Source organism: Falco punctatus (assembly GCF_963210335.1).
Source record: "Falco punctatus genome assembly, chromosome: 11".
In the NCBI taxonomy this organism is placed as follows: Eukaryota; Metazoa; Chordata; class Aves; order Falconiformes; family Falconidae; genus Falco; species Falco punctatus.
Window position 1 is genome coordinate 11,423,267 of NC_137591.1, and position 24,827 is coordinate 11,448,093.

Here is a 24,827-nt window from a genome sequence, read left to right on the forward strand (position 1 = left end):
CAGTGTGATTCATATTGCTTGAATAACTTTGGTTTTACTTGTTTAGCAGTGCAAGTATTTAACTCTGTTGTAGTTCCTGGATAAGGTGGCTCTGGTAGTTGTCACTCAAAAAAAGAGAATAGCTGCAGTGCTAAGTTGATTAGCCTGAGCTTTGAGACAACTGAAGATGAAAGTTGTGTTAAAGGTGGCACCAATTAAAAAATTAAGAGAAATGAAAGGACTCTCAACTTCATTCTGTTAGAAAATGTTACGCATCTGCTGGATGCTGCCATCCAATTTATAGCAAAAAAAGAAAAAAAAGAAAAAAAAGAAAATTTGTAGGGAAGCCCTTTACTTCATGTAAGATTAAAGGTTTAGGTATTCCCAATGTGTACAGTCAAGCCATACTGATTAGAGGCTTCCAGATCAGTTTGTGTTCCTTAATATCTTGTGCTTTTTGTTAGCTACCCTTGCTTATTGAAATCTTCTTTAGGCACTTCATATAGTCTGTCTGACTGTAGTATTGAAAAAAGAAAACTCATGAGGAAAAGCAAAAAAGCAAAGGGGTGGGGAAACTCTAGAGATGTTTTGGTCCTTTGTCTCTCCCCGGATCTGGTCTCCAATTCCCGTCCAACTTGGTCTAATTTGCATACATAAAGCATCTTCCTTGAGCGTATTGGAGGTCTCCAGCAGCATGTCAAGTTATTTACGTTATGGTCTTGTGGAACTGGCAACTGCTGTGACTGTATGGAGGAATGAAGTGAGCCACTGTGCAAACTTTCTCTTGGATGTTTTTGTTGACAGCTCTGAGAATGTACCTGCTAATTCTAAACATCTTCCTTTTGTGAGAATGAGTTTTGATGCAGAGTAGTGTAAAAAAGATGGAATTTACTTTGAAGTAACTTTTAAAAAAAAGATTTATGTGCTATGATGACAAAGGATAAAACCCCCAAGCCTTCCGTATGATTTTCAGCAGCCAGCAGCTGGCATTTTAAAATGCCTCCTGGCTGTGGGATGCTGCAGAAGGACTGCTGTTTAAACTTTGTAAGAGCTCCAAGTATGTGTAAAATTCTGCAGATTAAATTGATCCTTATGAACTTTTAGCCAATGAAAAGCACGATTTGTGGATTAATATTGTAATAAATCTCTACTTTCATGCTTTATTCTTTTTGCCTTTAGTTCAGATATTTTTCATAGTATTCATTAAAGCTATGGCTTCGTTTTATTTGCTTCCCTGGGAACAGGAAGAAGAGTTCTTTCAGTGGTGCTGTACTGGTTCTAGTGCTGGGAAGTGTAGAGGCATTGTGGGCCTTGGGAGGTATAAAACCCAAGTACCAGAAGTGGAAATTTAGCCTTACCCAAAAGTATCTCGGAGGCATCAGGTCCTCTGTTAGTATGGTTCCTTTGTACTGCTCCTGGTATGGGCTTCAGTATTAGAACTGAATATATTTAATTCCAGGGATGTATGGATTATAAAACTAGAGTACCTATTGCTGTTATTTGCTTGCTCCTTTTGCTGCTTTTGTTGTAGGACTGGGAGTCCAGCCAGCACACATCTGTTAATTCCTCTGTTAATTTGGTGGTTTGGGTTCATTAGCTTTACCCTTACAGGAGTCATTAAGAGTCAGGCCGTCCTTGCATGTACTTGCTTTCAGGGTCAAGAGAAAACCATTCATCTGGACCCCAGGGATTTGACCTCTAGAGAAGAGTAACAGTAACCTTGTCTGATGCCGCAGTAGTTGCCCCCTCCCTTAATGGCTGAGGACTGTGTGAGAAGTTCTCTGTGAGACCTGAGGAGAAGAGTAGGGGTCATGGCAGCAGCAGTAGGGTTTAAAACAGAGCAGGGAAATAACTCTGGTGTTAGGAAGACTAGGCTAGTCTTTAATGTAAAAGGTGAGAAATCATTCCATTTCATTGCAACTGTTTTTTCCAGCACTAAAATAGAATGAATGTATCACATAAGATGTCTGTTAGGACTGTTCACTAACTGCATATTGCTTTGTTTCTATTCTTGAGAAAAAACAGTTACCTCACTGCAGAAATATTTTGCAAGCATTTAGTTGACGCTTTGAAATATCTAGTTAATTCTATCATCCTTTTTTAAAAATACATAGAACTGTGGAGGTTTTGTACTTTGGGGAACAGCGTTAAAATGAATCTACAAGATGCAAAAATCTGTTACTCTGTGCCTGCTTACTGGTGCATGTGAATATCAGCTCAATCTTTTGGGGTGAAAAAAACCCAACCAACTGAACATGTACAGAAAGACAAGTCTTGCCTGTGCTTTCTAATTCATTGCACATGAACAGTAGGGCTAAGTTAGGTGGAACTGGAAGTTACCACCTTAGCTGTCCCATGCAGCAGCTATCTTGCTGAAAGGAAACAGGCGTAGGTAATAGGGACTTTTTGTATGAGCCAAAAAGTTAGGAAGCTTCCGTTTATATTCCAAGACGAATGTGTTTATAACATGGCAAACCAAGTGTCTAGTAATATCTATTTGAAATTTTAAAGATCCTGAATCTTAAAGGTGATAAGCCTTGGGATGTCCTTCAGATTTCTTGTATCGAAGTATCATTTTTAGCTTTTGCTTAAATTATTGTGACATTAAAAAAAAATCTATAAATTTAAATATTAAGTACTTGTATGTGTGTATGTATCTGAAATAAGTTATTTTAATAGCTTTGTCCAGGACCACATGTAGATCTTGTGTGCTTTCTTGTTCCCTGTGTAGCTTGCAAAATGATTCCTAGTACATCTTCAATAATTTTCAAATGCAGTTATTTTTTTTATAAACTTGGTTCAGTACAGACACTTCTTATTTCTTGATTGTACATAATAGCATGTTAAAAATACTTGTCAGCACTTTGAGCCATATTTGGTCTTAAGTTTTGCACTCTTCACAGCATATGTGGACTATCAGGTTCAGTTTTGCTGCAAGGCTTCACTTAAATTCTCAGTTTAATTTGTAAAAAGTGACTGAATGCACTCTCAGCAAATGTAGATCGGTGCTTGATGACCCACTACATCCTTTCTCTGTGCTCTACAAGGCATCATATTTTTTCATCTTCAAAGCAGTGTCCTTTTTTCCTATAGATTCATTCTTTCTAGAGGAGTACAGCATGTCTCTCTCCAACTTGAGAGATCCGCATATGAAAGGCTTAATTCGTCTGACACTTCCCAGTTTGCAGAATTGCAGAGACCCATTCCTATGTCATTGATCCTTGTCAGGAAGCACGGGTAGCTCTAGAAGCAGCCATGCCCTGATGCAGCATTAACTAGAGAGTGCTAGACTAACCAGCTGTATTGGTTTGGGAGGAGGGATGTCTGCCCTAACTACACTTTTTGAAAGGATGCATGAAAAAAAGGAAAAAAATTGTCCAGTTTCCAGTGATGCTTAAGTCTAAATTATCAACTCTAGGAAAACTGAATGAGGGTTAGAAGGATGTGAACACCATCATGCTGTTTTATCATCTAAAGATGTCTCATTTTTTCAAAAATAATGCCGTAGGCTCAGTACAGGTGCCTGGGTGTTTTGTTATTCCAACAGCTGAAGAGCTGCAGACTCTGGTACCCATCACTAACTCCTACGTGAGATTTGAGTTAGGCTGATTAAAGGTGGAAGTAAACCTGACTCAATTGCTATGCACCACTGGATGCAAGATTAAACGTGGTACATGTAATAAGTAAATTAGACTGTTAAAAACAAGCAGAGTTTAAAAAGCTTGTAGAAAAGGGAGGGCAGTGGGTGGTATTTGGGAAACACCTCACTGTTTAAACCTTATGCTGTAACTTTAAGGCTTCATGAATTATCTTGTAACACACAAAAAGCAGTATGTCTAAGTGACGTTATTTCACTGAAGTTAAGACAAAGTACATACTCTTTACTTTGTTTATATTATTTTCCTTGGGCACCAAATATTTTTGTGAATTAGTTAAAAAGAAAGAAGACTTCAGTCCCAAACACAGCTTGATGTGCTGCACTTACCAAGAAAGTCCATTTAAAATCACACAAGGGGGCCTGGCTTTCAGTGACAGGAGGCAGGAAATTTAGTGTTCTGGCTGAAATTCCATCTCCAGTTCATACTCTTGCAGCCTGATGTTGCGGCATATGTGGTGTGCTTGACCCTTTAGTTCTTTCTGCAGCAAAAATGATACATGCCTCCACAGGAGTTTCAGCAAAGTCTGTCTGATTTGTAGCTTTGCAATTTTGAGTGCTTATACATCAAAAGTGAGGTTCTTGGAAAGCATGTAAAGGACCTTATTTAAGTTAGGTGATCTTTTCTTCCTTTTTTTTTTCTTTTTTTTTTTTTTTTTTCCCCTACATCTGATGGCTATTTACCTTTTCAAAAATGAAATCTATCCATCTTGTCTGATTGCAGTGGTCAAAGACTGAGGGTTTCCAGAAAAGTACTAAACAATAGAAGATTTTTTTAAAACTGATTTTTGGTTTGTTTATACCAAATTAGCCCCACAGGATGCAGGGCCCCCTGTGGCATAGCTTTAGTTTGATAGGAAGTTAAATGATGCTGTACCTGGTCACAACACTTGCTCTGAGGACAGGAGGAAGATTTAATTACTGAATTTGTGTGTGTTTTCCTGTGGCAGTCTGTGTAATACGATTTGACCAGTTCCCCCAAAATGCATCTTTTTAAAGAGAGTGACTTCTTATCATGGACATGTGCAGAATTAGAATATTAAGTAAGAAAAGTTCAATTGGATCCTTGCTTTACAGAAAGGTGGAATTGATTCTCAAAAAGCTGCAGTAAAAAGCTTAGTTGTGAGGAAACAGCTGACAAAAATGTAGACTTATGGATGAAGCAAGCTGGCTTTACAGGCTCTGTCTCAGGAGGGCAGTGCTGGCAGCTCAGTTAAAGGAAAAACCTACTGTGGGTTGGTGGTGACCAGGTAAATTAAACACACTGGGGATAATTCTACAGAGAAAGTCTCTCCTTTTACCAAAAGCAGACAAGTAGTGTAAGTTGCGTAAGCGCTGGGTTGTGCTGAAGGCACAGAGAAACTGCTAGATGCACTTGCAATACGTGGTTAGGCGAGGAGAGAAGGGTGGGTTCTCACATAGAAGGTTCAGATGTAAAAAGTACTATAATCAGAGACACTGAAGAAATCTTCATGTAAAGACAGAAGCCAAGACTTTGAAAATGGGTCTAACTTCAGGCACACAGTCTATATTTATGCATGCAGGTGCTAGATCAGAAGTGATGAGCAACCAGTTATTTCAGTGAGAACTTCTGGATGTGCTAGCTTTTGAATTCTAGTCTTTTTCTTAAATGCTTGTGTATGAGCATAAGAGCTTATGGTTAAACCTTCTTTTATCCAGCCCCCCCTTCTTTCTTTCTCTCTTTTTTTTTTTTTTTTTTTTTTTTTTAATATCTTGGCTACACAGGCTGTATGTTGAATTTAATTCATTTTTTCCCTCTTGTAGGAGGATGATTGACTTGTTTCATCTCTTCAGAGCCTAAATAGTGTACAAGGAACCTTTTTTATTTATTATTTTAATTGAGATAGATGCATGTAATTATAGTGTGTTCTGAGGAATGTTTGCTAAATATCTTGCTGTGGTAGTATCCTTCTTAGAATGTCGTAAGGATACAAGGTAGTAAGAGAAGAGGCAGGTAAATGTTGAACTGCAAACAGCAAGCTCCATTGTCTCATTCCTTCTCTCCCTTCCCTGCATGTGTGGCGCACACATGCCGTTGAGGGGTGTGTGTGTATATTGTGTGGGCTTTTTTTGGGGAGGAATTTTTAGTATCAGTGTTTTGACACTCGTTGTAAGCCTACAGGACCATTTGCCATTGTCTCAAGCAAAACATGAAAACATTCTTGAACTGCAACCCCTGCAATTCTTTTATTGTTACTTTCAGATATCCTGGAAATATGTCTAGGTTAATAAGAGTGAGAAGATGCACACTTCTCAGCTATTATGGTATGAGGGGGAGAGAGGGGAGGAGAACTGAATACTGCCTTGAGGAGTAGATTTTCCTGTTGCTTGTATGAACAGATACAGTCCAAATAGATAATGTGATGCTGGCCCTTTAACTTTTTGTCTGGGTTTTTTTTCTCAGATATTTTCCAGTAAAAACAATTTGTTTGTATTGCTTTCTCTTCATCATCGCTGCCACCACCCCACTTCACCCTAGACCCCAGGAAACATACTCTTGAATTAAAAAGTGTTTTGTAGTTTCACTTCCTCATTTCACTTACCAGCCATCCAAGCCATTCAGAAACAGGGCTGTACACGAAAATTCTTTCAATGTTTGCTTTTGCACATTGCTATTAATAGGGGATCTTGGTGCATTCTATAATTGCCAGCGAAGTGTTTGAGCACCCTCAGATGTAAATGGACATTGCAGCACAGCTGCAGAGTTGAGGCTTGGAAAAGCACTCTGAAACAGCTCAAAAACAGTGTTCCTTGTGCAGAATTTAAACAAAGTTTGTAGCATGAGAGGTGTCTGTGTGCTGTAAGTTCTGCTCTCAGTAGATCCTTGTAGCTGTTCTGCAGGCTTCACAAAATGAAGCAAATGGGTTATTTATCTGGAATCTTGCAGGCATATAATCTGTGGGCTGATACTGCTGGTATCTTTGTGGGGAAGATGAGAAAGACCTTTTTAAAATAAGAGGCTCCTTGTCAGGGGCTACAGCTTGCTTCTAGGCAGAGCCGAGTGTCTAGTGTGTTCAGAATGCTGTCATTATGGATAGAGCCTTATGCTCTTAACAGAAGTGTTACTGTAGAGATGCTGTTCCTGTTGCCTGTGTCAGCAACAAGGTACTTTCTCTTCTGTGCCTGTGTGCTAATTTATGCCATTGCTAGCTTGCCATATCCCAGATTCTTATCTGCATTGAAACTAGACTCTATTTAGAATCCAGATGGTTGTGACTTCAGATTATAAATGAGGGTTTTTTTGTTAGGCCTTCTTTGCTTTTTGTTTTTTTCTACTAAAATAATTGCAGGAAAAATGGTTATCAAGGTCAGTTTGTATAGATATACTGGGAGTGTTTTCCGGTTCCAACAAAATAAGCTTATTTCCTGAAGTATTTCAAACCCTTCATACATATGGGTTGCAATAGTGCGTTGTTGCTATGTGCCCGCAGTTGGAAGCGTTACCTACAGTAATCTGTTTCTAGCAGCAGGCAAGCAAGTGAACATTAAGTTTTGACTGAATGGAATGACAGGAAAGGGATAAATTCAGTATGCTGACCATAAGAGCTGTCGGGTATAGAGAATTAAAGGAAGGCAAATCTTGCCATATTCTTTTCCATGCCAAAACTTAAATGTTTGGAAAACCAACAAATGGTTTTCGTTACAGCTCTTTCCTGAGTTAGTGCATGTTAATTTTTGTTTGCCCTTATAAAATAAGCCATGCCTGTACATGCCTTTTTAGAAGGAGGAGCTGGTGAATCAATCAACACCACAACTGACACGGAAGAAGAAACGGAGGTAGATCAGTTGTGTTTCTTGGCTTTCGGTCCTAAGTTCTGATGAGTAAACACCATGGCAATTGTACAAGGAAGCTTGCCCTCTCCTCTATGAACAGCTGATGCTTTTAAAAGCAGGATTATCTTAATCCTGAAATGGTTAACACTTTTAAAGAAAAGACATACTTTTTAATCAAGTAACTGAATTGTTTTATTGGTTAAAAAGCTGAAGAGAAATTAACTTTAGGTTACAGACTTTTTTTCCCTTTTGGTTTTCAGCAACCAAGGAGCAGGGAAGAAAAGTGGCCTTCAGGGGAAGACTTTTGGCTTTTCTTCTGTCCTTTCAATCAGGCTATTTTTTCAAGCCACTTGAGCCCTTCTGGTCTCTCATGAAAAAGTTTTGAGTTTTGCTGTGAAACGTGCTTGCTTCACCTGCATGTTCTGACTTTCAGTACTTGTGGTTTGCTCCCTGGCAACATTAGTTTACCTGCTATCCAAAAATATACTTGTACAGCCCAAATTAAACATCCAACTTGTTCTGTTCTAATATGTAATTTATTTTGTTTGGTGCAATCAGTGTGTTAGATATGTAATGGAAATGGAGGGTTAGTGTTCAGAGATGCTTGGGTTAGGTGGTTTTGTAGATTTTTAAATGGGTTAAAAAAACCCCACCAAACCAAGTGGAGGTCTGTAAACTAACTTCAAAATTCAGTTTAATCTGGTAGTCAGTCTTGGTGTATCAACTCGTAGTATCTCTTACTGTAGCTTTGAACATTCTGCTACTGTCTTTTTTTCCCAGTTCTGCACAGTTGAAGCTAATGAAAACAGTTGGGGGAAACAGGGAAATTTCCAGTCCTCCCACAGTAGCTAATTATACCAGTTGTGGCAGAAGGGTACATTGGCTTGTTGTCTTGCAGCCAGAAGCCTTCAAAGTAGTCAGTGCTGAATGTTACAGATGACTGCTAAACATAACAAGAACAGAAGACTGGGTTTTGTCCTCCTTGTAATAGGTGGTTTAAAACTTTTTTAACTTCTGCAGAAAGCTGAGAGAGTGAAAAAGATCTCAGCTTTCTTTGATTAGGCGTGAGGGTTATCTTCTTACTTCCAGCATTAGAAATTATACAAATACACAGCTCTTGCCTCTTGACACTGCTTTAATGCACTTGTCTCTGCAGTGGTGGTGTTTTGCTTTCCAGGCTTCCCTGTAGAGTCCAGCTACATAGTCTGGCTTTTGCTCTTGCATCTCCACACTGAAGGTGCTACAGCCACAATTCTAGTTTCTCTTTCCTCCTGCTTCTCTGCCTGCTTCCTTCATTGGGCTTCTCCAGTATATTAATTTGTTGCTATCTCAGTGTTTGTCTTACAGTGTTCGGGACCTCTGGGGCTCTTACTCTTTATTTACCTCATTTGGTCTGTCATCTTAAATGCACTCTCTACACCTACTTTTCTTAGCAACTTAGTGCATTGCCTTTGGCAACATGTGGGCTACTGTATAGGGGTGTCTTGTCGTTATTTGTTGCTTTTTAAATGGCAAACAGTGACATTTAAGGCTGAGTAAATACCAGGCCAACGTTTTTTCCTGGCTTTCCTGTGCAGTATCTGGTGGCTTATTTATATTAGACCTACATATTGGAACAGTATTGGTTTTTAAAGTGGCATTGACAACTTTGCAATTCCCTTTGGTCTTCCCCCTCAGAACTGGCAATATTTGGAGTTTTTGTTTTTGAGTAATAACTGCTGGAATCATGTGGATCTGATGTGCCTTTTCTTTAAAAGCTTGTAGTTCTCATATTGGTATGTTCAAACCTTTTATTTTGAATAATTTGAATATTTTTGAAGGCTAAAATCTGACGGCTGAAGTTCAGTATTAGTGTCTTGAAATGAAGCATGTAATGCTATGTGTAAGTACCACTATACACTGAATTTCATTCTGTTCCTCATTTCATATGCTTGAGTCTGATAATGTGACTGCAAGTGTCTTGCAAGGAAGCATTCCTATTGTCCTAAAGTTAAAAGAGTGTGTTTCCCTATGCCCTGACTGTTGTGTGGGAAGGGGTTATATACTGCTGCTTTTGCATTTTGTAGTATTAAGCTATAACATCAGAAGCCTCCTTGATGCTCTTGGATCCAGAAAGCACCTATGCTTGGCTGAGCTTCTGGGTAGCTTGTCCTTCAAAGAAGCTACTGCTCTCTTTCCTCATAAGGTTTGGGAGAACTGTAACAAATATAGTTTTGCTGAACTTCTGTTCTAGCAACAGAAGCATGAGCTCTTGCTCTGGATAAATTTGTAGGAAAATAATATTTTTGTGAGTTAAAATGGTCTTTTAAGCCTGTGTTCAATTTGCTGTGTTAAGTTGTGGTAAAAGTAAAAATAAACAACCCAAAGCAGTTAGTTTTAGACTCGGGCAACCAGATAAACTGACTTGATGTATCCCGTTACATGACAAAAAACTAGCAGTAGGAATAATGGATAGCTGTTTCACTGCAACCTGATGATAGAGAGTTTGAAAAGGTCTGAACACTGCTCCATTTAGCCGTGAGGTCACTGTATGAAATGTAGTGTCCTTTGCTTTCATTGTCGGAGCCCAATCAGATCCATGCTCCAGTTGCTTGTATACTTAGGCAATGGTGAGTGTTGTTGTTGTAGAATAATGCTTAGAGATTATGTGTATGCTGTAGCCTTACTGTACCAGCACTGAAATGTTTCAGGGACAAAATAAAATCCAGTATTCTCTTTGGGAGAGGTGCACTTGCTGTCCTTTAGGATATTCTTACCACACACAGCTGGTTTGTGCCAGTAAGAGCTTGAGAACAATATTTTTCTTTCAGTTGCTTTGGCAATTAGGAAATAATGTCCATAATTTTGCGTCTATTCCAAAAAGGCATTGTTCAAGGACTCTGAAAAATAAATAGGCCATCAGGCTGGCTTTTGCATTATCAGCCTGAATGACTGGAAGAATTGGATTACTGATGTGACACTGAGGGAGCACTGACCTCTGTGTGGTGCTTGCCTTGGGGACAATTCAGGACTCTGTGTGCAAATATTACCTGCTGGCCAGCTAAAATCGGAGATCAACTAGAGTCTTCAAGAAGTCTATAGGAAAATCTTAGTTCAGTTGTTCACTTGATGATTAGCCTGCTGTGCTTCACTGAAGTACACTAGAAGTGAGAGCCAAAACCAGAACTCACATCTCCAGTAAATGAGGTCTGAGCACTTGCCAGGTGGCAGTTTTGGGTAGGAGGTCTAGTGGGTTTTATGTATGTGCTAGAGGCAGGTTTGATTCTTGCTCTTGCAGCTCATGCATGTGGTGCCACAGAATCACATGGTTGGGGTTGGAAGGGACCACTGGAGATCATCTAGTCCAACCCCCCTGATAAAGCAGGTTCACCTAGAGCAGGTTGCACAGGATCACATCCACTTGGGTGTTGAGTATTTACAGTGAAGGAGACTCCACAACCTCTCTGGCCAGCCTGTTCCAGTGCTCTGTCACCCTCGTAGTAAAGTTTTTCTTTACTTTGTGTTCCGGTTTATGCCTGTTGCCTCTTGTCCTGTCACTGGGCACCCCTGAAAAGAGTCTGGCCCCATCCTTTTGACACCCACCCTTAAGATATTTATATGCATTTATAAGATCCCCTCTCAATCTTCTCCAGGCAAAACAGGCCCAGCTCTCTCAACTTTTCCTCATCAGAGATGCTGCAGTCCCCTCATCATCTTCTAGCCCTTCGTGTCCTATGTGTGTTAGTTTTTACCCAGCCAATGCTAGAATCCAGTCCTTGCAGCTGAGATGGGTGAATGATCCTGGAAGCTAATTTGACTGGAAGGGCGCAGGGAGAACAGATGTATTAGATGCACTTAACTAATACAGCAGCAGTGGATCAAATCAGTAGGCTACCTGACTGAAGAGGAAAGCATGAGCATGCTCAAAGTAGTAGCTAACTATTGTCACATTTCAGTATGTATGTCAATACTCTTCTTGGAAGCTTGTTGTATTTTATTAGCATATCTGGAGCAATTACTGTCATGGTACGGCACAGTGTAACCCTAACCAAAATGGAAAGCCAGGCCATGGATTGATTCCCTTCCCACTTGCATTCTCCTACCAATGCATTCAAGTATGGTTGCACTGTATGGATGGTCTGTTACTGCTCAGTCCGAAAGGTGAAATGGTTTGAGATAATTGATAAGTGTCACTTTCTATTTGGGTGATTGAGCTAGGTGCTTTAGTGCCTTCTGTTCCAGGTTGGTCATTAATGTTCTGATTTGAACATAACTGGATGAGAAGTGCTGCTCACACTCTTCCAAGGAGTCTGGGAATATATTTGAAGTTAATGGAGAAAACTTACTCAGCGTTTTTTTCTTAAGCATGCTAACAACTTGTGATTTAAAGAAAAATAAATATTCAAATTACATTGAGCAGTGGGTTGTTTTTTTGTTTTATTTTAATGCTCTGTAAGGTCATCTAGCTCCCTTAGGGGTTCAAATAAAAGAAACGAGAAAGAAAGATCAAAGTTGGAAAAGTACAAAGCAGCATTGTTTCCAACATTAAGTCAGGTTGGCTGCAACTCTGTGTAGTTGAGTCTTGAAAATCTCCAAGGATGGAGATTGCATAGCCTCTGAGTGACCTGTTCCAGAGCTTCTCTGCTCTCCTGACACACAAACTCCTAGCGTAAGGGACAGGTTGTTTTGGACCTCTGGCTTGCACCAGCCTGCAATTTCTAGTTTCCAGTGTAGTCATCTGATCAACTCCCTTCCCCCCACAGCTGCAGTGCCTGGGCTTATACCAGTCCTAAACGTTTGATTTTTATCGTTGCTGTGTTAAGTCTTGTTTGCCTTTGATTTTGGAGAGGGCCCTGTGAGCATTTTATTTTGCAAAATTATATGCACTAAGCACAAATTTCTGAGTAATAAAATTATCTTGAATTCAACACCAAAGAGAATAGTATGATAGAAAATTTTACTACTGAAGAACAGGACAGTGCATTTTAGAATGTCAGTCAGATTACTCTCTAGAGTTTAAGAGCTTTCCTTGCCTAATTGTGAAATACAAATCCTTTTTGCCTGTTTAGCCTAGAAATACGCAATATGAGGAAGTATTCTGTTTCTTATTATCTTATTTTTAAATCCTTTCTTGTATATCATTGCGCTTTCTCCTGCAGTTAGTCCAATGCAAAAGATATGAAAAGCATCTTGAAGTAGTCATGAGAACATGAAATTGCTAAATATTGGAGTATGTTCTAGACCCAGGCACCTTTTGTGGGATTGCCTGCTTTGATACGAGAAGGCAGTTGATATTGGCCCTAAAATCTGGTTCATAAGGGGCTAATTGTCTGTCATTCTTTGAAGAACATTGCAAAGAGGTAACTCTTGTGCTCACCCTTCACTTTGATTGTTGCTCAAGGACAACGGGTGGATGTGCAGCACCATGATCAGGTCAAGGATTTGTATTTAAAAGGAGAAGAAGCAAATGCTGAGGGTGAGGGTGCTTTGTGCCTGCTGTGTCCATGTGCTGCACGGGTACCTCCCAGCTTGTCCAGCAGTCACCAGATCTTCCATGGAGAGAGAATGGGGAGAGGGGTCGTGTCCTGGACTGCCAGTGAGATGTGCTGCTGTGCATGGGCTGGGATGAACCTGGTTCCCAAGGAAAGGGCAGTGTAGCTGAGGGGAGCAGCGGAGCCCCATGCCAATTTGTGGTGCCCCCTCCTAGTAAGCTTTTTGACAGTTAAAATTAATTTGTGCATCATCTGCCTGAACAATTTAGCCTCTTTAAATAGTAACCTGGGAAACTTGTGTATCTGCTGAAAACTTGTTTTCAAAATTAACTGATGAGCTCAGAAGACAGGGCCTGACTGTAAGGCAGAAGCTGAGTTTTGTAGACTATCCAGGAGGTGAGCCATGACCCCCAGACTTGCTCGTAGTCTGGTTTGTATATATGGTCTGAGGAGATAAGCTACACCCGCACGGTGCGTGATTCACATTGGCCTTGTGCCCCAGTGTCCAAGACACAAAGCAGCCCAGCAAAATACAAGCAAGTTCAAAGTTTCTGAAATAATAAGAGCTGCAATTATGATTTAACATGATAATGGTGGCACATGTTTTATCTGGGTGAATGACACAGGAAAGTGCAAAGCCTCTTGAGAGAGAGTTGGAGAACTGTATGGCACGGAGGAGCAAAGCCAGTGCAGCCTGCCACGGCGTAGACCAGGCTTGGGAGAAAATTATCCTGTCTGCTTCGCGTGGATTTTCTTGAGAGGAGTCACTGCCAGGTTTTCCTTCTGGAGTTAGCTAGTTTTTTTGCTTTGTTGCTTGTGAGGGGACTGGGCATGAAACAAGAAGCTACTCAAACATGGTGTAGCTGCTATTGTATTAAGGGTCTATACATAAAGCATAAGCCCAGCGTTGCTGTAATGATGGTCTGAGCAGTAGGGATGCCCTTATCCCTGGGTTATACTATGTAGCATCATTTGGGTGCTGCTTTGTTTCACTGTCTATTGTAGCATTTCTCTTATACTTAATGTAGGTCCCTTTTGATGGGGGCTACCATTTGACAGGGTTGATGTGGTACTGAGCACAGTAGGAATCAGATTGCTGATTAGGACCTGTAGATAGAGCATTACAAAAATGTAACTTACAGCAACATGTCGTAATATTTTTATTTGATGCTGCTTCAGTTTAGGGAATTGATATCAGGGAACTCGATCAGGCTCTGTGACCTACACTTGGATACTCAGCCCTCTCTTTGTTGACTTACTCTGTATGAGAGCCAGCTCTTCATTCTTCTCGCCTTTATTTTCCTCACACTGAAATGAGAGGGTGCTATTATATTGTAGGTGTTTCTGAAGGGTCTGTTTAAATACCTTGGAGTGAGTTTGCTGGTGTCTGTTGCATGCATCTTTAATGTAAATGCCATTGGTATAGGTGATGAAGCTCAAGAAGCCTCTCTTGAGCTGCAAACCCTGTGCCTGCCTAGCCCTTATGGAAAAAAAAGTTTTTAATGTGTAGCTGAGCCAAGGACACTTTGTAATGATAAATTTTACGTTTCTGACAATACGTAAAGTTAAATAATTCATTACAAATGTTGCTTTGTCTTTTCAGTACATCAACTGTGGTAACCTGGAACAGCTATTAGACAGTAACCAACATCTGCCCTGGACAGTGAGGGTGAAACTGGCATATGACATTGCTATGGGAATCAGTTATCTTCACTATAAAGGCATTTTCCACCGAGACCTTACATCCAAGGTACTGTTTATAAAATTAAGGGAAGGTTTTAATGAAGGTACTATAAGTGGTTGTTTGGTTCCTTCTCCTTCCAGCAGAGAACAGCTGTTTTGTAAGGTATGATCTAAAATATTTTGAGAAATTAATTGAAACACAGTTTGTAGGATTAAAACTTTTCTCAAAACATGTTGATAGTTTGTATGGGAACTGGAGAAATAACGATTCTGAAGGAAGGTCACTCCTTAAATAAAATCAGATTAGGATTTCTCAGAAAGCAGCTGCAGTTTTTTAGTTCTGAGTTATGTTTCAGTAAAGTATTTAAATCCCTGGATAATTATGCATAACAATCTAACATTTGGAACAGGTCAGTCATATAAAGAACCCAGATTGAGGAGATTATTACAAACGTACTTTAAAATCTCCTTGTTGTTTTTGTTCCCCCATGTATTTAAAAAATCCTTTGCAGGAAGAGTGACCTTTCAATATGAATTCAGCATTAAGTGTTGTCCACAATCCTGATTTATATTTCTTTCATTTCTAAAGTCAGTGAGATCAGAACGGTTTACCTAAAATTTTCAAATTTCAGTTTCCTCCAGAATGATACTTCAGTGGCAAAGTTTTCAGTGGACATGAATACTATATTTTTTTTTTCAGACTGCTTTGATAACAATTTGTATAAATTTAGTTGGCTGAAGTAGCTAGCTAATTCAAGCTCAGCTAGAAATACTGAGCACTCAGCTCTCTGGACAGGTATCGCCAGTATTCACACTGGGTCTTGCCATCCATTGCAGCGTATGCCCAGGGCTTTGCTGTCCTGTCTGTCCTGTTGTCTGGAGCTAATGGGCTAGTTTAAGCTCAATGGAGACTCGCAACATCAAAATACTCCAAAACTGTTCAAGACGTCTTCATCGTGTCACTTCTGGATACTTTTGATTGAAGAATGTTGTATTAGCCTAGAAGGAACTATTTTTTAAAGATAAGAAACAGCTGTTAAAAATAAAAGCATGGCATATCATGTTTGCAACTGTGTGACTACTAGTCTGCCATCCAGTTTTAGGCTTTTTTTTTAAAGCTACCTGAGTGCAGTGTTAAATAGATGAAGAATGTGGTTTAGCTAAGGTGAAAAAAAATATTCAACTAGTAGGTAAAAGAAGTATTTCAGTGAAGTCATAAAATACTTCCTTGGGTGTCCATTCAAGTGAAAGGTGCTGAATTCTGCAGGGAAGAATATCAAATTTATGAAAAATGCTCAGACTTGGAGTCATGTCTCTTTGACATGATACACTCAGAAAGCTCCATTTCAGTCACTTTGGAGTTTGGAGATAACAGATCCATAAAAAGCCCTGAAAAGATAACTTAGTGTTGTTCTGTCCGTCCCATCCTGCCTCCCCCACCCCCTTTTTTTTTTTTTCCAGTTCAGGATGTATTAGTACATCTAAGAGTGGGGAAGTGGAGTTACTGCAAGGAATCAAAGTAACTAAGGAGAACTCTGTGCCTGCAGCATTTATCTTGACGTACTGTGATGGCTAGTCATATGAAAATCCATTTCCTGAGACATCTGTGAATGCCTTTGTTCAAAGCTTTACATAATTGTATGTCATTCTCTGGAGCTGCCCTACCGCTGCTTCAATGTTATCTATTGTTGAATGTCAATTGTTTAGAAGACCCACCCGCTGGGAGGAGTGCATGATTTCACTGCAATAGCAAACTCATCGGTGGCCACAGGAAGTAGTAAGGGCTATTTAAAAACAACAAACCAAACCAAACCCAAAGAACTTACTAGCAGTTGTGCTATATTTGGATGGTTCTTAATATGAAAGTTATAGTATCTGTGTGGGTCACACTGGCAGCTGTCAGGATAAAAGTTTAACTCATCAGCTATATTTTTTATTTTCAAGTTTCTTGCATCATTGTTTTGCTTTGGATTTTATTTAATTTTTTAAATTTGTTGAGGTGATGTATGCACTTGCTTGTTCTGTTTAGGAAGGTAAGTAGGTGAAACACCTGGCCTTAAATGTTGGGGTACTTGTGAATTTTATTACTGTATTGATGAAATATACTTTAAAATTAAATCTGTTGGGCAAAATACTATCCTTTTTAGGTAGATGTTTTCCCTGCTGGCTGCCTAAGTTTTAAAGAAGTCACTTTGTTCCAAAGCAAAAGAATTAGGATAATAACCATATCAAAAACCTGTCACCAAAATGTTCAGCTCTCAGACTGTGGCTTTAGGCTACTGTTTGAGGACATGCCTTGTATTTTACCAGGTTTGTACTGGTGGTGGGATGAGTAATCTTTCTTACTAGTCAACGTGTGAGCAAGCTGAAGGAAGATGTGATGGGCTTTTTCCTTGGGAGAAAGCTTGAGATTTGGCCTGAACCAGAGCAGATTCAATACTTTTCTATGTTGTCCTTTCTTCGGTAAACTTCAGGAATGGATGTGATGGCGTTATTAATAGAATGAAGGCAAAACCAAGGATTTAGATGTCTCAAAAAGTCAGAACACAGATTGAATTTGTGGGATGGGAGAGCTGAGGTACTTTTCTAAGAAACTTGCTGGCCTTGACTGAACTATGAGCAGAATGAAGCCAAGCCTTTCTGTGCAGGAATGTCTCCATGCTTTACCTATTACACTGAACACTGCAAATTATTCCTCTAATATAAATTTTACTACACAGATTATTTGGGATTAATTTAGACCTGTACTTCTGCCTTTCTTCTGTTTCTGGTAAGCCTCTAATTCCTGCAGCTTCCTGGAACAGGTGGTGCAAGTACATGAAGTTTATTCTGTCGGTTATGGCAGCAGAGTTGTCTTGCTCTGCGAGTAGCATTATATGTGTCTATGTACTGGATGTGTACAAACTTAGAAGGAAAAGTTCTTGTCCCCTGCCAAACCAAGACTGAAAAATAAGTGGTTTTGACAATTAGTATACAGCAGAGTGATCTCTTTTCCTGATCGCACCGTGTAGAGAGTAGCAGAACAGCAATGATACTGCAGAAAGCCAGAGGGGAGAGTGGTAGAGAAGATGTAGGTCATTATAGTCGATGTGACAACCCACGGGGGATGTCAGCCCTGACATCCCACTGAGGCCTTTCCTGCTGCCCTTCTGTCAGAGAGAGGCAGTGTTTGTTAGAAGAGAGTGTGCTGCCCAGCCAGCCAGTACTTGTGTCGTGAGCAGCTCGGTCCTTGGGCTCTGGGCTACTGCTGTAGCTGACCAGGCTGATCTACCCTGACCGACAGCAGCAGCCTAACTGTCAGAAGATAAAAGTGGTCAGATGAGCTGTTTCCAGCCTGCAGATAGTAGATGTGTGGGCAGGGTGAGTTGTACATTTTGTAAGCCAGTTAACTGCCATGTCCTCACTTTTGACATAAAGAGATTTACGCAGAGGTTAAGCCATAGATGGGTTATGACAGCCAGACTTGCTGGCTCATTACCTGTCCCCTATCCATATCATTGCAAGCCCTGTGAATTGTTTTTTATGTGGGGCTCATTGTAATGTGCACAAGGAGAATTTGCATCCTGGAATTGTGAGAATTTTCTTCATCTTCCTGTGATTCTCAAGGAGCTCTGGTTATGAATTTTAACTCTGGAAGTCTTAGTCATAGAAGATGCAGTCATTAAAACAGAAATCATAATGTGAAACCTTGGAAGTGTTTCAACAGGAGCCAGTGGTTTGTGGTAAAGTTTTTCTTAATCTGACTTGTTTTTGCAACATTCTGTCTGTTGTTACCTACAGTTGAAATAATAGTGTTTGGGAAGGCACAGGGAAGGAGTGTCCAGCCTGCAAAAAGACTATAGCAAATCCTTTTGTAACTCACCCCTCAAAACAACTATCTTACTACTACACAGAGGGTTCCTTCAGCAACTTGTTTACACTGTATTTGCATTACATTCAAACCCTGCTCTGGAAGCACTGTTGATTTTCTTGGCAGCTTATACCTGTGGCTGCCCTAATATCAGTGAATTTATTCTTAGGTTATCTCAGAGATTAGGGAGATGAATGAACTCGGCCTTATCAGAACAGATTAAAAGCAAGAATATCGGTGAATATTTGATATGTGTTTTAAGACTTACTTTGGAGTATTTGGCATTCTACGCATGTTTAAGTTCAAGGCAGTATATGGTCACTGACCTCAGAGGCAGTTGGAAGCATTACAGCTCTTATAGTCAGGTTTGACCTCTGGAGGCAGAGAAAGCACAAGATTAGCAGCAATCTCTGAAAGATTTTGTTAAACTGACTTCCTTGTCACAGAATCCTCCTGTGATGCTGAGGAAGGCCAGGATCCAGATCCTGGGATGACATTGTAGTAGTCTTTAACTACAAGACAGAAGACCATCATTTCCAGCCCAGGCTTTCCTTTTCATCTCTTTGCAGCCTTTCTTTCACCCTGCTGTTTCTGTGCCAAAGGAGTGGCCAGATTCCTAAAAATAGTGGTCAAAGTGGTTTATGTACAGCCCCAATTCACTGTCAGTGTGAATCCATTGTGTGCACTGAAAGACATGGATTGCAGGTGGGAAACTGTGTGATCATGTAATTAAGGACTTTACCTTAATGTGTGTGTGTGTGTAAGGGAAAGAATGACAGTTCTCACAGGTAGTTTTACATCCCGTCTTTTGTACAATATTAATTATTTGATGTAGTGTATGTTGTATGCAATTTCCTACCAATTGGGGGGGGGGGGGGGGGGAAGGAAAAAAACAGTGGCATTATGCAATTCATTTACAGGGTTAGAAGCTTGAGATTCATGGCAGAGGTGTCTGCTGCTTTAATTAATATAAAACTAATACGTGAAGTCTTTTTAATTAGTGCCTATTGCTACTGTTAATTAGTATTACTAATACATGTTGCCTGTTTTTGCTGCAGAGGAGGAATAGAGGAACAAGAGAGATTCCTTGGCAGTGAGAAGCAAACATCTGCCCATTTTTTCCAAGACCAATCATATCTACTCTGTGACTGTCCAGTCCTTTCCACTAGCATACAATGCCAGCCTCTGGTCAGACTTTGCATCCTTGTTCCAAAGATTTTCCTCTTTCTTTTGCTCCTGGTTCCTGACCCTCAACGTTATTGTTCAGTCTCCTTGTCTGGCTGACTGCAGTTACCCTCTGCTTGATTCTTTATCCAAGCTATCTTTCTGCATTCTGGTCTTCAGTATATGTTTAGCCATTTCTAGCTCTCCCCCTGTTCTGCTGCTCCAGGCTACCTTTGCTTCCCTACCACCACCACCACCTGTTTGCTGTGCCTGCAGTTCTTATGTCCTGGTAATAGTCTTCAGTTTTTTTTCCCATCTCAATAGTTTAGCTCCAGACTGTGGTCTTGTGCCTGCCAGCCCCTAGCTTGGACTCCTGCTCTGTCTTGTCACCTTATTCACTCTTCCAAATTCCTCACACAGCATGTGTCCTGTCCTAGTTTACTTTTTGTAGGGGTGGCAAAAGGTGCATCTGATACAGAGATCTTGTCATGTTTCAAGTTGAGAATGTGCCAAATCTGGTGTGACCATAGGCTAATGTTTTTGAGGATTTTTTTATTTTCATTATTTCAGAATTTGCTTGCAACACTTATTCTAAGTTTGTTCTCCCAAGCAGCTGAGCTGTCTTAGCTGAATACCCCCCTTTCCAAAAACCCACTACCAAAGCTCTTGATTAAAAACAGAGGTAACTCCCCCCCAATGCCTTCTAGATTTGCAGAATTATGTCCAATTGAAAACAAGGTCTTACAATCAATAGTAGGTTGTGAGCAGCTCTAGGGAACATTGTGAGCTCTATTGATGATAAAATCTATGAAGAAATTCTAATCTCTGGCTATATAGATGGATATATACACACACATGTACGCATGTGTGTATTCTTGCCAACATCTGTTTTGACTTCACAGTAAATGTGTAATGGCTCACCGTTCTTTCATCGAGAGGAGTAGTCTCAGTTACTATGGGATGGAATCATGCATGTAAGCAATTACTGTGGATTATCTGATGTAACATAAATTCACTGCCTTTGGGCTTGAAAGTGACATACCCTGACTTCCTACCTTGTATGCTGTTTGCTTGTTTAACACAAAATAAAACCCAGGCAATGAACAGAACTTTTGTCTGGTGAGGCTCATACTTGCTGCTGTGGTTGTAAGGTCATCTTTGTGCTAGAGCAAGCTCTTGCCTGGGTATTTTGCACTGCAGGGGAGGCCTTGCACTGTAAAAATTAGCTGTCACAGATGTTTGTTTCCAATGACAGTCACAATACTAAACTGTTACTGGTACCTTGGGACCCAAATGGACCCCATTCCCTAAACATAATGGTTGTAGTTTCAAAAAGTACCTAGTATTGTAAACTTTCTGTTGTACATTTAATTGTCAATGGTGTTTCTCCTAGGGGATAGCACTTTAAAAACAACTGATACATCTTATTGGCCTTTAAGTATTTTAGTTCGGTAACGGTCATCAGAGGGCTCTGCAGTAGCATTCCTGTGTTTTCTGGAGTGCAGTAAAATCTCTGAGGAGTTGAGCTTGTATGTCATATTGTAAAATAAAACGATGGGGTTTCTTTATCTAAGCAACTTATTTTTAACTCAAACGCTTGAGTCTATTTTCATTTTTGTTTATGTAAAAGGGAGAATAGAATATTGCATTCATCTTAGTAGGATTATGCTGTGCAAAGCAGATGTTAAGCTCCTGTTACACACAAAGGGGGCTTTATGTTCTTTCACATCTGTCTCTGCATAAACAGCTCTGTTAACTCTTTAGGGCTCATGTAATAGCGCCTTGCTTCTATTAAGACACTGCCTTAGAAAGGAGTGATGGGGTCCCCATTTCAGGGGGGAAAAACCCTCAAGAACCCAACCGAAGTCAAATACTGTCCTTTTTGAACATGGGAGCTGACAAAGGAAAGAACATCTCTGTCTGTAGAGGTCCCAAAAAGAAAGCTTGGGAAGGTCATCGTGTTTCATTGCTTTGCAGCTTATACAATTAGTGCAATAGTAAGTTGAAAGTGTATTCCTAAAGCCCGTGTTGAAAGGCTGCTTGGCATTTCATCTTATAGGCAGTTCCTGAGAGGCTCTTTGCACTAGAGGGGGATTTGAACTCTTGTGTCTCTGTGCCAAAATCCATTAATGAAACTTCTTCATACCAAATTGATAGACGTAGTTTCTTTTTTGTAGAAACTGAGAAGTATCATTGTCAGAAGAAACAGTGCAGTATGCTGTATGGTACTTTTCCTACTAAGATACCACCTCTAGCTTAAATGTAAAAGCTCTTTTTAACCTTTTAGTCCCTAATGAAGCTTTGTCCCTTTTTTGATCCTGATTTATCTTGGCAGTAGAATGTGAATGCTTAGAAAAGTCTTCCATTGAGTGTATGTGAACTACCAGTTCCTGTGAGGTGTCTTAAGTCACCTTTTTATGAATTGCATCTTAAATCTGGTAACTGAATTATCCGTGCTGTGGATTTGGTGCAGTGTTGTGTAACCGCTTTACTGGGGTGGGAAGGGTGGAATTGGAATATGGTGGTGCTGGATGTTGGCCTTGAGCACTTGGGGAACCTCAGCACAGAATGAAGCATCACCATCTGCAAAACCGCCCTGAATGAGCAGTACAGGCTTGAAAGGTGACATCTGACCACCCTAGTATCCATGGAAGGGGTTTACTACTCATTTTGGTAGGAGTAGGCTTCAGTCTTTTCTGGGTTCCAGGAAATTGGTGCTTAGCTACATAAATTTGCACCATTTGAATTAAATCAGTTTAGTTTCACTACAGTGAACATTTGTAGTGACGCTGGCATTTTTTTGTCTGGCGCATGTCGCCTGCCCATGGCTGATTTAAGTGTGAATAAAAAAGTCACTCTCTACTGGATTTAAATTCACACTCAGCACTTCTTCATATGCAGACAAAAGACAAGCTTCCACTAATGAGAGAGAATAGTTTAGCCGCCGCCTTTGTCATTTAACATTGTGCAGCCCACCACAACAGAACAATTCATCAGCATTTTATAGCAGAAATGTTGCCCTCTGCTTTCCCCCCTTGCCTTGCTATGGTGTACTGGCCTCTCCTGCAGGACCTCTGGACCCCACAGCGGTGGGGTGTCTGCTCTGTTTGGTTTCTCGAAAGGTCTGCACTGAAAGGGAACCTTGCTTCGCTGCAGGCAGCTCCTGCTCATCTGGGAAGGAGCTCAGAGCTGTCAAGTAGCATTACTTGGCAGCTAGATGGGATGCGCCATTGGCTTAATTTATGATTTATCTAGGAATAATCTACTCGTATAATAGTTGAGTGCTGTACCTGAGAGCTGGGACTGCCTGAGGCTTGGTGGGGGGGTAAGATTGTTCATCTTCAGCTGGTGATGTATTGCTTTCTAATGGAATGTGGTCGTATACTGGTAAGAAGCTGAAGGAAAATTTGCTTTGAGGATGATGTTGTGTTTCAGTCTCCTTTTGGTATCAAAGCATTCCTGTAAATTATTGCAGATATTAAGGTCAATAGCAATGTTTCTACAGTTCTTTGTGACGCTGAAAATTGTCCTTAGTCTGGATTTAAGTGTTCTTTTGAAATTTTAGAGGCCAGGGTTTATTGGAGAATACCCCTAATCAAAAAAACCCAGAAGGCAAAATGGACTACTGCAGTTTTGCTACTCAAAATGAACAAAATGTAAATAGTCAAAGGTAATGCAAGAAGGAAATCTAGATTTTAAAACTTGTTCTTTTATGAATCGTATAGTTTGGTTATTTTTTTAATGTCAAATTACGAATAATCTTTAATTGCTAAGAAATTTATGGCAGAAAATAACCTGATATTTTGCTGCATAAAGTAGTGTCAGCATTCTTGTACACTGCAAAATCTCTGGTGTCCTCATGGACTTGTTTCTGTGTGGTACACAATGAAATTCCACTTGTCTGAATCACTAAGATTTTTCAGAAAAGTTTTATCCTTCTCAGTTGTAAGTCCACTTACCAAATATTTAAACAGAGGCAAGCTGAATGAATGTGCTCTTTGATAAAAGATAACAAAGGCCATAACTGAGAAGCTTTGCAGCTCTTTGGGCAAGCATAGTTGATTTAACTTTGTACATGTTTATGAATCTCCAAACTAACTGTACTTATGCTCGAGTCATGCTAAACAAATAAAACTTTGAATCTCAGGAGCCTGGCCTGTGTTCAAGAGGCTGGCATTGCATGTTCTTTACATGATTGCAGGAGTGGCTTGCTTAACCTTTTAATTGGCAGAAAGAAAACTCACTTCATGGCCTGAGCCACAGTCATCCCTGAATAATGTAAACAGCGATGACCTGAACTTGATCTTTTAGACAAGGGACTCGCTTTACTTGATAGTTGCATTATACAGGCAAGCTAATGCTCTGGGGACAGCAAGGGGCTTTTGTACATCCAAGCACAATAAAGCTAGAAAGTGTTTCCTGCTGTTTAGCTAATTAATGCAGGGTACCACTCTGTAGGAGTCGGCAGTGGTTTTGCTGCCTGTCGCTGCTATTGTACTGCCTGCAGAAGGATACAGAGCAAGGCGTGTGCTAACGGAATGAATTCTCTGCCTTGCTCCACCTATTGCAGGACAGAAAAAAAAACCACGTAGGGAAGTCAGCTATCAATTAGTTTGGTGAGAAGGGAAAAGATGTGGTACTGGAATGATCAAAGCATATTTCTCAGAATTGTAAATAAATAACAAAAATAAATCTGTAATACCTTGTGTGTGATGTGATACAGTAGCCAGACCAGAATGATCTGTGTATGTCCTTAAATTGCTCTCCCTCCTGACACTGGAGGGCATCTCTGAAAGGAAAGGGTTGACAGCTTTTCCTTATTAGCCTTTTCCCTTAAATCATGTTTTACAATGTACTGTAGAATAAAGAATTTTACTTGAGACTTTACATATAACTTTGTCGCATCTTGTATTTTCTGATGGAAATTACTGCAAAGTAGTGAGTTCCTTTTCAGTAGTTAATGCAACAAAATATACAACGGCATTTAGAGTCTGCTTTGTTCTTGTATGCTGGTCAGGTACAGGGAAATAGTAAAGGCAAAAGTTAAGGTGTCATGGTGAACAGCATGTATCAAGTACTTGAGCAGTAAGGGAGCTAAATCATCTCCATTTTTGCTAGAACCTAGCTGGGTATGTGCTGCCTGTGGGTGCTTGCTTTCTCAGCAAGTTTTTAAGTGGATTATTAACTAAGGGTAAGGCTGTTTGCAGCATCTTAAGTTTGACAGACATGT

General features: G+C 40.1%; 1 protein-coding gene across 2 annotated transcripts in view; it reads left to right on the plus strand.

The window, feature by feature from the left end:
- Nucleotides 1-24,827, plus strand: part of TESK2 (testis associated actin remodelling kinase 2) — a 93,201-nt gene that overhangs the window by 53,969 nt on the left and 14,405 nt on the right. Inside the window, exon 5 of one of the 2 annotated variants that reach the window (XM_080406135.1) lies at nucleotides 14,504-14,650. The exons of the other annotated variant lie outside the window; for it this stretch is intronic. Coding sequence (XP_080262261.1) covers nucleotides 14,504-14,650 — 147 coding nt within the window. The remainder of the gene's footprint in view (nucleotides 1-14,503; nucleotides 14,651-24,827) is intronic. 2 annotated transcript variants of the gene reach the window in all.